Source organism: Podarcis cretensis (assembly GCF_951804945.1).
Source record: "Podarcis cretensis genome assembly, chromosome: 5".
NCBI classification, from domain to species: Eukaryota; Metazoa; Chordata; class Lepidosauria; order Squamata; family Lacertidae; genus Podarcis; species Podarcis cretensis.
The window spans coordinates 63,266,134-63,282,007 of record NC_137174.1 but is presented as its reverse complement, the minus strand read 5'-3'; the positions used below and the strand labels follow the sequence as shown (position 1 = coordinate 63,282,007).

The following is a 15,874-nucleotide window of genomic DNA, read 5'->3' as shown; positions in this document are numbered from 1 at the left end:
GTATGTTGATTAATATTTGGTAGGGTAGCTGGGTGTCTAGTAATATGTTCCTGAGGTGGGATCCAGCCCATGAGCCACCAGTTGGCCTTCACTGGTGTCGAGTATGATGGCTAAGGGATGGTCCTCATAGAAGCAGAGTTGGAAGGGATCCTGAGGAGCATCTAGTCCAACCCCTGCAGCAGAGAAATCTTTCCTCTTTTTTGTTCGTATCAGCCCATAAGTAAGCGAGGTATCAGTCAAAAGGTATTTTAGCAAGGCAAAGGTAAATAATCTACTTCACTCATCTCTGTAAAACAAACATGTATTAGCATTTCTGTCTCTCCACTCCCTCAGGAACAGAGCCATTCACTGAGAAGGAATAATGGCCATCTAGGACAATGCAAATATTATTTGAGGATTCATATATAAATCTGTATTACCTGGCCATCTCTGTTTGAGCCCTTCTCTTTATCTTTAACTCAACTGTAACTTGGTGGTTTGCTTTTTGTTTTTTTTTTACCTGAAACTGTAACTGAAGAAACTCATTTCCCTCTGTACAGCAGTTAATTACGTCAGCCTCATGGCATGCAGTCCTGAGGCAATGTGGCCTATACCATTGTAGGATTTGCAACTATTACTATTTGCAGGTCTTTATACTTTAATTTCTGCATAGAAAGCTGCTAGAGCTTGGCTGTAAACCCAGTGCTATTCATTCACACTTCATAATTACATAGAAATTCCAGGGCCAGCAGGAACAGGCTATCAAGGCAAGGCACAACATCAGGTTAGAACTAGCTCACATTTCACTTGCAGTTCACAAAAAACGGGAGACTTGTCACTAATGGCCTGTGCAGGAGACATTCAGAGAATTACTCCTAGCATTCTTGTGTTCATAAATTCCTTAGAACTTTAACACTCCTCCAACCACACTCCAAGCTTAAAGTGAAAATCTCTCTTATCCTCTAAAATGTACCCAGGGAGAAAATCGCTAATATGGAATGAGAAACCTAAGAATGACGTAATGCTTTAATGTATCCCCTTTTCTTCTAACAGTTCACACAACTGCTCTGCCCCCCTTCACTGATGTTTAGCTCAGCTGTATATGTTCAGATGGTAGCCAGGTTGAATCATTTGGTACCTGCGCAAACATCAGGTTGGTGCATGCACTCAGAAACCTTCCTAATGAGCTGAGCAATGCCATGATTTGCTTGTCACAAATTACCGTACGTGGTGCTGTCCAAACTAGAGAAAGAAGCAGCTGCCTATATGTGGAGTGATTGCATGAACGCACACTTAGATGATGAAGAATAAATAGGGAAATTGTAAAGCTATCTCACACATAATAACATAAATAATGTCAAGTCCGTTACATTTCTGGTCTGTGTACATCTCATATAGTTCCTTGTGGGTTAAGGTTGAAACCCACAGCATGCATTAGTTCAGACACAGGGTCTTCCAAGTGAACCTATGAACAAAGTAATATGGGGAAAGTTGATGGATATGAGAAACAGTTGAAGAATCTGGGCTTCAGGTGCTATCGGACGGGCCATCACATAGTCAAACACTTGGGCCACATTCACACCATACATTTAAAGCACTGTGATACTTTAAACAACCATGGCTTCCCCCAAAAAAATTCTAGGAGCTGTAGTTTGTTAAGGGTGCTGAGAGTTGTTAGAAGACCTCACAGAACTACAATTCCCAGAGTGGTTTAACAATCAGACCTCCTTCACAGAGAACTTACCTTTCAGCCAGTGCTATTTTTCTAGAAAAAGAGGTGCCAAAGCTCACCATGAACTTTCCTCTTGTTCTCTTAGAATGGCAATGGCGCCCACCTGAAAGGTGCTGGAGCTGAGCTCTGGCTGGGAAAAAAACCACTACTTTCAACTCTCCTCCTTTCCCCCCCACTGCAGTCTATAACTGGAAGTTCTGCTTTCTGCAGAAATCCATATTCAACAACCTTTTAAAAATGATTTAATATAAACAACATCATTTCTTCTGAGTGTTAGTTTTCCTTTAAGATGGTTTTTTTTTCATTACTGCACACATCCCTGCCAATAGCATCGCTGTGTCATTAGACTCCTTGCAGATGGGTTCATTTCCCATTAATACTAATGGCAAAATGTTACATTTTTGCTTTGGCATGTTTGGCATATGTACACTGCTAGGAAACTTAAGAACGGGTACCAGAATCATAGCCTGAAATGCCAGCTAAGTGCTTATGCACCTGAGTGTTTCTTGGCCCATGCTGTTACTTCTCTCTCTCTCTCTCTCTCTCTCTTTCTTCCCTCCCATCCAAAAATACTTGGTCTTCATCCAGTTTCCTGATTCTCTTGTGAAGCCATCCTCCATGGAGAGCAACCCAATCAACATCTCTACTTGCCATTTAGTTTGCTATGCCTTCCCACCTCTTATTAGTGGTTTATTTTGGTTAACCATGGATTTCCTCTCCAGGACCTGTGGACATGCATTTCTAACCAACTGTCTACACAGCTTTGGCCCAGCAGCAATCTGGGAACTTACAGAGCAGCTCTGAGGAAGGATGGGGCATTAGGTATAAAAACAGACTGAGAGTATCTCATAGTTTTCAAACAGTGTTACTGGAAATCCTGGGGTTCTCTGCAGATTTTTCAAGAATTCCTCACAGGGGAAACATAGCTCTGCTGTTGAACATACACTTTGCTTGCAGAAAGTCCCAGGTAATAGCTTTGAGAAAGGGACCCCCTGCCCAATTGGAGTAAGGAAAACTGGACTAAATGGACCACCTGGTGGATGATTTGGCTCAGTATAACACAGCTCTATCTATCCTCCGTGTGTGGATAAACTTCCTTAAAAGTTTGCTGGTCCACTGCGACTAATCTGTTCCTGCAGTCTTCAACTACGTGTGCATGGATGCATTCTCAGTTCATGAAAGAAAACAAAAGGCTCAAGAGTCCCAGGCAATGCTCTGCATCATGTTCTGACTCAATATTCTAGAGCCTTTTAAGAGTGTCAGCATTTGTGTGTTAAGGGTGTATGGTTGTGTGGTTGTGCACACATCTGGCCTTGACTGGTTTGGGGTCTGATCACCCCATCCACTGCCCAGAATGCAACTCCCCACAGCTATCCACAGAGGTAATACAGCCACCAGGCCAAAAAAGATTTTTCACCCCTGCCCTAGGCCATGCCCCTGAACCTTCTGTAATGCATGTACAGTGTGCCTCGCAAGACGAAATTAATTCGTTCCGCGAGTTGCTTCGTCTTGCGATTTTTTCGTCTTGCGGAGCGCAGATTCCCTGGGTATTACAGTGGTGCCTCGCAAGACGAAATTAATTCGTTCCGCGAGTTGCTTCGTCTTGTGATTTTTTCGTCTTGCGGAGCGCGGATTCCCCAGGTATTAACGGCTTTAAGAAAAAGGAAACAAACTCACAAGACGTTTTTGTCTTGCGAAGCAAGCCCATAGGGAAATTTGTCTTGCGAAGCACCTCGAAAAACGGAAAACCCTTTCGTCTAGCGAGTTTCTCGTCTTGCGAGGCATTCGTCTTGTGGGGCACCACTGTAACGGCTTTAAGAAAAAGGAAGCAAACTCGCAAGATGTTTTTGTCTTGCGAAGCAAGCCCATAGGGAAATTCGTCTTGCGAAGCACCTCGAAAAACGGAAAACCCTTTTGTCTAGCGAGTTTTTCATCTTGCAAGGCATTCGTCTTGCGGGGCACCACTGTAGAAAGTTTCACTAGTAGTCTACTTCATCCAGAGTCCTGCATCTGACAGACAAGCTTTGGACATTTAAGAGAAAATGCATAAAGGAAGGTCTGCTTGACTTTCAAACGCTTGTGGCGAGATGTGTGTGAATACCTTGACACTTGCTGAACCCATCTTGTGCACTGCTTCCAAATGAATTTGTGAGCAGAGCTTAGTAGTTACTCCAATCTTGACAAAATATTTAGGCTAAGCCTTAAATGGCTTCTTTAAGTTTGAAAGCAGACAATGGGAGAGGGTGGTTCCTCCAGAGCCATTCTCAGAGTTTGCTGCACGTTTTGTTGACTCGTCCATTTTTGCCTCTGGTAAACAAGTTTTGACATTTTTGTATTTTTTTAAAAAACAAACAAACCTGCAAATCCTCACCAGACATGGCAGCGGAAGAATAGAAATGGCTGTGTACATGATTAAGGTTAATGGGAGTTGTAGTCCAAGCCATATGGAGGATGCCAGGTTAGGGGAGGCTGGTAATGTACAGAAGCCTTTATAAACCCCTTTCAAATCAGGCAATAGTTTTCTGGATGTTTTCTCCAGCCTAAAATAGCACAAAATGCCTGTTTGTGCTATGCAAACTCATTCTGACAATTGTTCCATTGGACAGAAAGGATGCAGGTTGTGGCTTTACTTTCTCACATGAATTCAAACCCAAGCCTTCTCTCTTCAAGAAAACTCCAAGTAGACAACGCTTTTATAAACTGCTTAGAGGTTTTACTACGATCCAACGGTATAGAAATTTGGTTAAATTAAATGAAAAATCCAAAAGGCAAGAACGTGCGTTTGTTTTGTTTTTTAGGAAGGAGCAGGCCACCACAATGCGAAGAAGAGTATTTAGCAAGGAACCTAGTGAGATGCACCATACCTCTGAGCTGCCTTATTTAGTTCTGGAGATGTTTTTACACCTACAGGTGGCCGGGAGTGGAACAGCTGCTGTTTCTGTCTTTACAGCATTACAGCAGTCCTTAAACCTTTGAAAGATTTCTGGGGACTGAGTAAGAATTTTGGTACAGGGAATGAAGCTCGGACATGAACACACTTCCTGTAAACAATCTCTATTAGGTTACCATGGTCTTAGGACTGCACTGGAGTCATCTTAGGCTAGAGAGGTGCCATCAGACATGCAATTAAAAAGAGAGAGGAAGTCCTCAGGCGCTGGGGTGAGAGTAACAATGCAAAGCATATTGGGATGAAGAGGACTCTCCTTTCAGCCCACACCATTTTGCTGCCTGAGGCAGAGCAGCAAATCCCTCTCCTCCAAAGTCAAGCTGCATAAAACCCAGGGCTCTTTAAGGTATTCTGCAATGTGAGGCAAAAAGATGCCTGAGAACCCTAACATATACACATACCCCATCAGTAAAAATATAATAACAAACTAAATAACAATTTTCTGCCTTTTATGGAATCCAAAATCAGCCACCTGAGGTGGTTCCCTTACTCTACCTAATGGTAGGGCTGGCCCTGTTTCATTCTCTAGATTGTCTGCTGCTAACCCCTATCTTCTGATTCTCTTCCCCCTCCTGTTTTTTTTTAAAAAATCCTTCAATCCCAAGCACTGGATGTAGATGGAACCCAGCTCCACAGCCCAGTCTTAAACAGCATGGTCACTACTGATTATAACACAGTATGTTTATTGTAGGAGGGATGCTGTTCATGAATCCAGTGTTTTGACCAAGTCCTCATAATGTCATTGGCACAAAAATGCCAGCCAGTACCCTCTACCCCAGTGATTTAATCTGGAGTGGAAATCCAATCTGTTTAAAAACTACTACTACTACTACTACTACTTGTTATAAATGACCTGAATATCTGAATGGCTCATTTGCAACATTAAGCTCTCTCCTGTGTGGAAATAAGCTTTCTCAACATTCCTTGGGGGCCCCTCCAGACTAGAATTTTATTCTGTACTGTATGTATTTTGCAACGTGTTCTTTATAGGGTTGCCATAGTTCAAAAAGTAAATCTGGACACAAAAGTTGTTCAGCTTTTTTTGCGAAATCTAAAAGAAAAACCCTTGCTTTTTCAAGCAAGGAGGGCTAAATACCAGCCATGTTGGGACATATGGCAACCCTGTCTTTATAGTGCAATGTTCTACTTTAGTTTGTTGTGCGATGCTTCCCAAATATTACCACATAGTTGTTCAGAGTATAGCAGAAATGAAACAAGAAACCAGAACATTTGCAGTAAAAAAAAAAAGTTTTGGGATTTCAGTGGGAAATTATGGGATATGCACTGATGTAAACTGAAGCCATGTGACCACCCCAATACTTTTGGAGGTGTAACTAGCTTTGAAAGCATGATTGCTTTCAAACCTAATCTGGAGTGGGGGCAAGGGAGTGGATGTGCTTATGGGTTGCCCTTCACAGAATTAGAGAGAGGACTTTGTGGACTCAGCATCTGGAAGGCCACAGGTTCTTCAACTCTAATCTCAGATCTGAAAGTCCCTCCTTTACATTAGTATCTCCCTGCTTCAGTCTAGGAACAGCAAAGGACCAGAACTGTATGATTACTCCACGTCCACCTTAGCTTTGACAACGGTTAAACCCCTGGGTTCCCAAGAGACCAGTTTGCAGCTGAAGTCTGTTGTCTTTGGGTGAAGACAGCAGGCGATAAGGGCTATCGGGAGTGTAAGCAGGAAATAACATTCATTGTCCTGCTCCACATCTTGCTGATAAGCTGAAGAGCAGTGGTCAAGGGTCAGAGGCAACATGTACCAAGCTGATCACTCACTCTTATACTCACACACTTTGCTTTTCTATAATAGCCCTTTCCATATGTAGCCAAGGGCATTGTTAAGGGCTCAAGCCATGGGTGTTTTGCAGTGAAGCCCAGATCGTCGGCTACTTCCCCTCTGCTTTTTAAAAAACCTTGACTTAAAGGTGGCTGAGAACCCTGCAAAATGCAGTGCTGGTGCAGACACGCAGGATCTTAACTGCCCAGAGTCATATACACATTAGCATATGCAAACTTAATGGAAATCTGTGTCATAGGTCTGTATTTAGCAACCCCCCTGCATGTAGCGGTTGATAAACTAAAGCCTCTGATAAACTAAAGCTTCTGGTTCTAAGAATCTGCAAGGTTGTCTGCCTTGCAAGATGCAGGATATAGTCTCAAGCACTGAATGTCTGAAACTTGATCCTGAAAATGTCAGCTGTTCTGTGCACGGAGCACATTTCTGAGACATGTCGCATGATTGTGGAGAAATACCTGAAAACGTTTTGGTCGGTTCCTCTGAGACTGGGCACAGCTCCCAGGAATCGGGGACTAGGAAGCCATCACTCAGCACAGCTCTTAGTGAGTGCTTCATCAGGCCACACCCTCCTTCCACTTACTGCTTTTAGGCTTTTGCCCCTAGTCTCTCCTGAGTACTTCCTTCCCTGCAAAATTTTTTTAAAAAATGGGGATGAAAAAGTATAAAATCTGCAAAGTTGTTTTTAACAAGATGCAGTTCAAAATTATGCAAACTTTATTCAGACATGCATAATTGCCTCTTCAAAAAATTAACCGTGCAATTTTTGAACCTCTGACGACAACTCTAACAATGTCAGGATGAGGCGCGTAGCAGGGTGAAAATAAATACTGCCTGACATGTGTGTTTGCATTTAGTAAATCAACCTGTCTTCTCTGCCTTTTCTTTCTCGACTGAACGTGGGCGGGTTTCTCATCCACCCCACACCTCCTTACATTTTGCTGTTCTGCTCTTATTTGCCAATGAGACTATGGCTTCACTGTTGTCCTCATTTGGGAGAATCTAGGGGGAGGGTGGGTCCTAGGTTGGTTGTTCAACTCAGAGCCCCTGAATCTCTCAGGCCTTGCAGCTATTTGTGAGGAAACTGGCACAATCATTCAGAAATTCCTCTTAAGCAAATACCACTGAAAAGTGACTGAAAATAATGTAATATCCCAATTCCTTTTCACGTAATTATTTTATTTGATTGATTTGGAGTTTGGTGGGGTTGCTGTTTTAAAAAAAGATTGCTTTTTATTTAAAAATGCTCAAGGGAACATATATCAAATAAAAGCAGCAACAAATACAAAGGACACTGTACACATCCCTTTCAGTTGGTTGGGCCCATTCCCAATGCATTATCCCTATTATTGGGGCAGTAACTAATTTCAGCTAAACATATATAGTGTACACAAATGTTTGCTCTGTGTCCCAAAATTACAGCTGTTTCAGGTTGAGTCTGAGTGTATTCATTGAGTTATCTAAGGATATTTTACACTTAAAGTAGCAGTAGGGAACTTCTGCCCACCTTGCAATGTTGTTGGACTGCAGTGCCCATCAATCCTATCCAGCATAGCCAATGATGAGGGATGATGGGAGTTGTGATTCAGCGACATCTGAAGGGCAGCAAGTTCCCTATCCTTGAGCAGGTGCCTTATTTTGCAGTGCTGAGGCAACTCTTAGAAACTTCCAAGAAGATTTCATTGCTTTCCCTGTTGCCAAAGAGTTGGTGCTGCTGAAGCAAGGATTTGGAGTCCTGCTCAATTCTGTAGCCAGGTGTTGTTACAAAGACAAAAAAAATGTAGTCACTCCCCTATCCCTTCCTCAAAGACACTTCTCTTCTCCTCTCTCGCATTAGCTTTGTTCTGCTGACTCCTGTTTAATCAGCTAGCTGTTCTAAACATTGATTGTTCTCACATTCTGTGCATGAGAACCATGATTATCCAGCAAGGACACAGAGGCACTGTGCTTCTGGTTGTTATTGCATTTAGCGTTCGTGATTTCAATCCCTTTCTCCAGGACCAAATTTTCCCTGCAAGGTTCAGCGAGGTTCCCACGCAGTTTTATTAGCACAAGAAATCAGGTAAGCCTGATCTCTGTCCCCAAAGGCTCTTAGCTCAATCAAAAGGCTAGTGCAGGACAATTTTCTTTTTGCAGTTTGAGTTGAAATTTTGGATCTTTCGCAGTGGAGAGCCGCAGCGATCATCAAGCTAACTGGGCCAAGTTTTATTATGAAGAAGTGAATGGTAGAGAGTACAAAAGTGCACATTTGTTCCATGGCTTTAGCCCTCTCGCCGGGACCTCAGAATTTTAATTGGTTTTATGAGTTTCAACAATTGAGATTCTCCTTTGAAAATTTCCCTTTTTTGCTTATACTTCTTAAAATAAAATAAAATATCAACATGAAGCCTTGTTGATGACTTTTGGGTTCATCCACACTTATCTTTGCTCCTTGTGTTCTAAGCAAAGGTCTGTGGTTTCTAGGTCTATGTCTGAGCATGGTTTTGTGTGTGTGTCCCAAAGCTTTTCCAGGGGAAATTTGTGTTTTACTCCTAAATCAGAGCAAATGGCAATCCGTAGAAAACCCAATTGCTGTTTGGTCCGATTCAGCAGTAAAATGTGGGGGAAGCTCTGACGCGTGTGCGCACGCACACACACACACACACATGCTTGGACCTGGACCTGGACTGCCCAGATCTTTGCCTAGAGACGCAGAGCAAAACTAAGTGTGTATGAGCCCATAAAAGTAATAATGTTAAGTATCAGCTTAACCTTGAGCTCTTAAGAAGGTATGTACTGCCTGCTGTTATTGCACCTGCTGTCTTAACTACCCCACAAAGGAGATGGACTATGCCACCATTCCATGGTTGTGGTGCAAGACTCGCATTGGGTTCCAGAACAAAGCTTTGCATGACCCTCACAGGAACCTCAAATTGCTGTATTCCACCACCATAGACAACAACCAAGGAACTAAGAAGCTGTTTTCCCTGAGTCTCTTGCGCTTGCACACAATGAAAGGAAGCTGCTGATACTGACCCATTATTGTTGCTCCTGATACATTTGCAGTGTTTTAAGTCATGTGCATAAAAGCTCAAGTTTTTCCCAAACATATCAAGGTGCCACATGGAAAGCTGTATTTGTGGTATTTCTCATGTTTCCAGCCTGGCACCCAGATCCAACCAGCTTTGAGTGGGTGACCTTTGGTAGTTTCCCAGAGAGTTGCCATCTTCCTTGGGATGATCAGTGTTTAGCGTGAAAAGCATGCAGTATTTACCACTTTACTGCATGCGGTCTGGATGGCATCCCTTGATGTTTCATGATGCCTCTGTTTCAGGAATAATGCCTTTTTTTCCCCCAACATGAGATGCGCTACACTTGTATAATCTGGGAAAATCTGACTCTTCTTTCTGGTAGTACTCCTGTTGCAGTTGCTCTGGAGAAGGCAGTCAGAGAATGCCTGTGGAGGATGATAAGCAATACCTTCCCTTTCACCAAGGCCATTTTGCAGAAACACAAAATACTTTAGAGGCTGACATTCTTCCCACTACACCAGTCCAGGTCACATGTGATCATCTACCTCCCCCACTTTTTAAGTGGCAATTATCACATCACCAAGCTTACTCTCCTCTAGAAATCCCACCCACCCCCCTTCATGAAAAACAGAGAAATGCATTGTTTGCATTTATTTTGTTTTATTCTTTGAGGATTATGGACACCTCATCACCTCCTCTATGCTTACAGGAGCCCAACAGCAGCATGGCTGTCCCTCTACAGCAATTCCCCCTGCCACCTATTCTGTGTGGATTACAGTACAGAGAGATCACACTGTCCCCAGTCTTTCAACTAGGATTTGCAAATTTATTGTCCAAACACAGATATTTTGGAGTAAGCCTTGATGAGCACTCCAAGTTTTTATTTCTGCAGAGCCTTGGTACTCCCTCTGTGTAATGGTTTAAAAATGCCCCTGTGAATTTAGTCTTGGATCTCTTCCCGTCTCCTGCATTTCACCAGACCACCCTGCGCAAAAGATTATGGTGCCGGCTGAGAATTCAGTCGCACAATGGCCCTAATTTTCTGGGAGGCAAAAGATGTTCTTTTCTAGCTGTTTCCAGTGGCAGTGTGGTAGTTCTCTGCATGCAGACATTTGCAGTAGATATGGTGCTCAGTGACTGCTGGAGAGGACAGTTATGTTCGGAAAAGGAGATGATGGAGGGGATCTCTCCTTCTGTAATGCCCCCCTCTCTTTGTTCTCTCTGTCAGAATGAAGAATAAACTTTGGTATTTTGAATTTGGCACAACGGAAACCTTTGCCGCCACCTGCAAGAAGCTCCACGACTATGTAGAGATTGAGGTGAGTTTCCAGGGATCCTCAAATTGCCGCTTCTGCTGGAGACTGTTGTCCAGGTGATTGCAGTGCCTCTTTGTTGCCCAGGAGACTATGTGGGTAATTCTTAGTGCTGATACAAGTTTCCCTTCCGGCCCTCATTTCCATTAAGCTGATCCTACACCTGTCACACACAAGCTGCTAGGAATACTCCTTAATGGGGTTTACTTTATGTAGCAGCTGTAACGTTGAAGAGTACCATGGAGCTCCTGCTGCCACCACCTTGAACCGTTTCCAGGAGTTTTGACATGGCAGGAATGATGTAGGGCTCAGCTTTCAGGTAAAGGTAAAGGTACCCCTGCCCGTGCAGGCCAGTCTTGCCAGACTCTAGGGTTGTGCACTCATCTCACTCTATAGGCTGGGAGCCAGCGCTGTCCGCAGACACTTCCGGGTCACGTGGCCAGTGTGACAAGCTGCATCTGGCGAGCCAGCGCAGCACACGGAACGCTGTTTACCTTCCCGCTGCTAAGCGGTCCCTATTTATCTACTTGCACCCGGAGGTGCTTTCGAACTGTTAGGTTGGCAGGCGCTGGGACCGAACAACGGGAGCGCACCCCGCCGCAGGGATTCGAACCGCCGACCATGCGATTGGCAAGTCCTAGGCGCTGAGGTTTTACCCACAGCGCCACCCGCGTCCCACTCAGCTTTCAGAGTCACTATAAATTCACTGCTTCCGGAGGAGTAACCACGTTAGTTGGTTGCGACAAAAGCGATGAAGGGCCCTAAAAACTGATGGGTATATACAGTATTATGGCTTCACCATTCACAGACTAGACTGCAGTTCATCAGATGCCATGAGTGTTACAGCTATGAATTCAGAGGAAAAGGGGGAAATGTAAAAAGTCCGGTCAAGTGGCAATGAACTGTAAAAGGTAGAGTCTGTGACACTCCAAATTAAGGGTTATGCACTCTTACCTTTTGCCCCACACTTTCCAGGCATAAGTCCACACTTAAAAGCTCTGTGTCTGAGCATTTTGAAGGGGTTCCTTTTGCCCTGGAGCTTTCCCTGCAAAAAGCCACTCTTTAGTGCTTAATAGGTGCAAATGTCAGTTTGGGGTTTCCACGGATTGACGTCTGTTCCAACTGAGCTTTAAAGAGCAGATTTTGATTGGACATGCAGTTTTAAAGCGTGCACTGTGCCTGGAAAGAACAGAGAAAAGAGAATCGTTAAGTGTGGGTATATCCTAAGTGGCCATTCACAACACCAATATTTTGTGATAACACTTCCACTGTAGCGTTTCTCAGCTAATTAACACTAATAGCAGGAAAGAAACCCATTGTCCTTTCATGCTCAAAGCAGGTATGGATCAAATCCATTAGGCAACCATAAGTGTAATGGTTCTAGGGGGTTGCTAATGCGTAAGTTGCCGCCACTCTTGGCTTGGTTGCCTGGTTGAACCCTTTCTGTCTGGACAGCCCTTCACTGCGTGGCTGTCTCAGTCGCTGGCAGAATCCGTCAGCGGGCGTTTCTTAAACTTCTTCCAGCAAAAAAGTTCTTTGACGCCAAGTCTCCTCCTCCTCTCCCTGCGCGGAAGTCTTCTGCGCAGGGAGGGTGTGGGCAGCGGAGCACCTGTGCTCTCCCCACTAGTCTCCGTTGAAGAGTCCTGGAGCCTTTTCTCCGATTCCCCCATCTGCCCCCCTTCTCTCCTGGTGTTACGTTGATTTCCTTCCCCAGCAGCTGAGCTGCCTCTCTCCCTGCTGGGACCCTCTCCGGCATCGCTCTGGAGCCTTCCCTCCACCTCTGTCTCTTATGGCAGTTCCCTGACAATAAGCTATGCAGATAATTAAGACTTGCCCACAGTGGAGATCTTCCAAGACTTCAGATGCTGAGTCAAGGTACCTACGGTATTATTTAGCACCTGTTCTGCTCCCATGCTGGTTTCCTGATAATCTGTGCAATAGACAAGGGGGGGAAAGGATTTATACAAGTAGCTAAATCCAAACTACAAAGGGATCTGGTTCCTGTATTTCCAAACAAGCCCTTGTACTATAAATCAATGCTGAGAGTATTTTTGATAGGCAAATAACATCAGCAACAGAGCTCCAAACTTGCTTGAACTTTTCCCCCCAGATTATAAGAAATAATAAAGACTGCAATGTTTAATCAATTTAATCAACTGGCTGGTTAGATCAATAGATTAAAATATTAATTGGCTAAAATGGTGCCACTGTTTAACTAGGTAGCGGGGGGGGGGGCATTCCCAACATACTATGAATATATAGTTAGATGCATATGAAAACTGTAGGTGTCGTCCCATTTTAAAAGAGGCATTCTCCCATACACAAAGGAATGCCTCTTCTATTGTAATGTCTGCTGTGATGTGCAAGTGCATCATCTAAAAACAAGGAAAGCATGTTGCTGCATTCAGAAAGTGTTTGGCCCAAATGCAAAACAAATGTGTTAATCAGCTAAAACTTTGATCTTATACATTTTATTTAACCAGCCATACTAATAATTGAAAAACAGGTTTGTTGTACGCATTTTTTCTAAATATTATGGCAGAAGTTTCAAACCATCTTGTAGCACCTTAAAGGCTTGGCCATTTATGATGGCATAAGGAAAGTGACGGGAAAATGCACTGGAAAGAGTGGAACAACACTTGCTTGACTCAGTGCCGTAGAACCTCTCAACAATCAAATCGGAATGAATGTTCAGTCAGAAGCCGATGATGTCTAACCTCTCTGCACACTTTGTGCGAGCAAATCAGGATGAATGCTCAAATAAATAGGTTGTCAGGAAATGACCAGATTAAAAGAAAGTCTGGTACATTCTTTTAGCCTCCACTGTGCTTCTGAATGCAGTGAAGAGGGGGGAGGCTAAGAAGCAGGTACATTTTGCCTCTTTCTTCCAAACATGGATCCACAGCCCAGGAGAGAGTCAAGAGAAAAGTTCCCAGGAAAGCTTTGCCTAAGGGACATCACTGGAGGGCCACTTCCTCCCCCCCCCCAGGTTTATGACTTCCACAGCCTTCCTGAAAACAATCCCCATCTTATTGCTAGTTGGAGCTGGAATCCTGCTTTGGGCTCACAGTTACAGATATGAGCAAGACTTTGGATTAAAACACGTTCAGATCCAGCTAACAATAAATATCCTGTTGCCCTTCATTGTTCAATGTGTAAACAGAAGCTTTCTTTTTCTGCAAACAGCCAGAAGTTCAGTCCAGCCTATCCTTTAGTGACATTGCCATCCACTGCTAATTTGGGTGCGCGGGGGCAGTTTCTTTGCCGTGGAGGAAGCTCCTCAGATACCAAAGGCAGCAGTTGTGTGAAAAGAAAAGCAGCCATAGACACTAAGCAGCATTTTAAAAGTGAATACACATCACTGAGGGATCATCCTTCAAGTGTACTTGTTGGTCCCAGCATCTGGGCTCTTGCCATCTATGAAGTCAGTTGGAGGAGAGCAGAATTTAGCCTCTTCCTCTCCTCCTTACAGCTGTACTTCAGAGCTTGGCTGGAAGTGTGTGTGTGTGTGTGCGTGCGTGTGTGTGTGTACACCCCGTGTTTGCATACAGCGATCTTTGGGCTAGATGGAAACAGCCTTTAATTGGAGAGGAGTGTGAACAGCTTGCCAGGGGTTGCTAAGAGCCCTGTCATTTTACTCTCTCTTTTTCTTTTCTTTTTTCTTTTTTACACAGTTTGTATTGGGGCTTTGGGGAGGTGTGTGTTTTCTGTAAACTTCCTCCTTTCCCCATCGGTGGATAAATGAACCTTTCATTAGTTATTCATTAAAGCTAGAATGCAGAAGCGTCAGCTGGCACAAAAACCTTGCCCTGGTGATGGAGTGTTTTGCAAATGACTCCCCCTGTCCAACACAACAGAAGATGGCCTCCTGTCAAAAGCTATGCTCAGAACTAGGTTGCGTGGCAGTGCTTTTAAAGGCAACAGGGACACGCCACCTGTTTTGAAGTCTTGCCCCATGATCCTCAGAGGAAGGGCTGTAGATCACTGGTGGAGCAGCTGCTGGAGTATGTGCTGAAGGTCCCAGGTGTAGACAAATTCATGGAGGAAAAGGCTATCCATGGCTGCTAGTCATAATGATCAGAGACAGCACTGGGAAACAGCAGCAGGAGAGCACAGCTGCACTCATGTCCTGCCTCTGGGCTTCCCAGAGGCACCTTGTTCACCAGTGTAGGAAGAAGGATGCCGACTAGATAACCCACTAGGGTTCTTTTTGCATCCTTCCCTCCACCGTTGTGTACATAGCCCTGTCTGTTCTAGCCTTGCTAATATTCTAGTATTGTTCACAGAGGGGGCAGGTGCCAGCCTAGATTAACTCTGTGTATATGTGCAGCTTTTGGGAATGCAGTGCACTGGGTGAGGTAAAGGTGAGGACGTGGGTGGCGCTGTGGTCTAAACCACTGAGCCTCTTGCGGATCGGAAGGTTGGCGGTTTGAATCCTCGCGACGGGGTGAGCTCCTGTTGCTCTGTCCCAGCTCCTGCCAACCTATCAGTTTGAAACCACACCAGTGCAAGTAGAAAAATAGGTACCACTGTGGCTAGGATTGCCATATATTTGGAATTACCCAGACATATCTGGACTAGAAGAAGAAGAGTTTGCATTTGATATCCCGCTTTATCACTACCCTAAGGAGTCTGAAATAGGGGCGCGGGTGGCGCTGTAGGTTAAACCACAGAGCCTAGGACTTGCCGATCAGAAGGTTGGTGGTTCAAATCCCCACGACGGGGTGAGCTCCCATTGCTCGGTCCCAGCTCCTGCCAACCTAGCAGTTTGAAAGCACGTAAAAGTGCAAGTAGATAAATAGGTACCACTTTGGCGGGAAGGTAAACGGCATTTCCGTGCGCTGCTCTGGTTCGCCAGAAGTGGCTTAGTCATGCTGGCCACATGACCCGGAAGCTATACGCCGGCTCCCTCAGCCAATAAAGTGAGATGAGCACCGCAACCCCAGACTCGGTCACGACTGGACCTAATGTCAGGGGTCCCTTTACCTTTAAGGAATCTGAAAGCGGCTAACATTCTCCTTTCCCTTCCTCCCCTACAACAAACACTCTGTGAGGTGAGTGAGGCTGAGAGTCTTCAAAGAAGTGTGACTA

At 44.4% G+C, this 15,874-nt stretch overlaps 1 protein-coding gene across 1 annotated transcript in view; it reads left to right on the top strand.

Moving 5' to 3' along the window:
• Positions 1-15,874, top strand: part of DGKG (diacylglycerol kinase gamma) — a 111,996-nt gene that overhangs the window by 76,579 nt on the left and 19,543 nt on the right. The window contains 1 exon segment of the mRNA XM_079976846.1: positions 10,699-10,789. Coding sequence (XP_079832972.1) covers positions 10,699-10,789 — 91 coding nt within the window.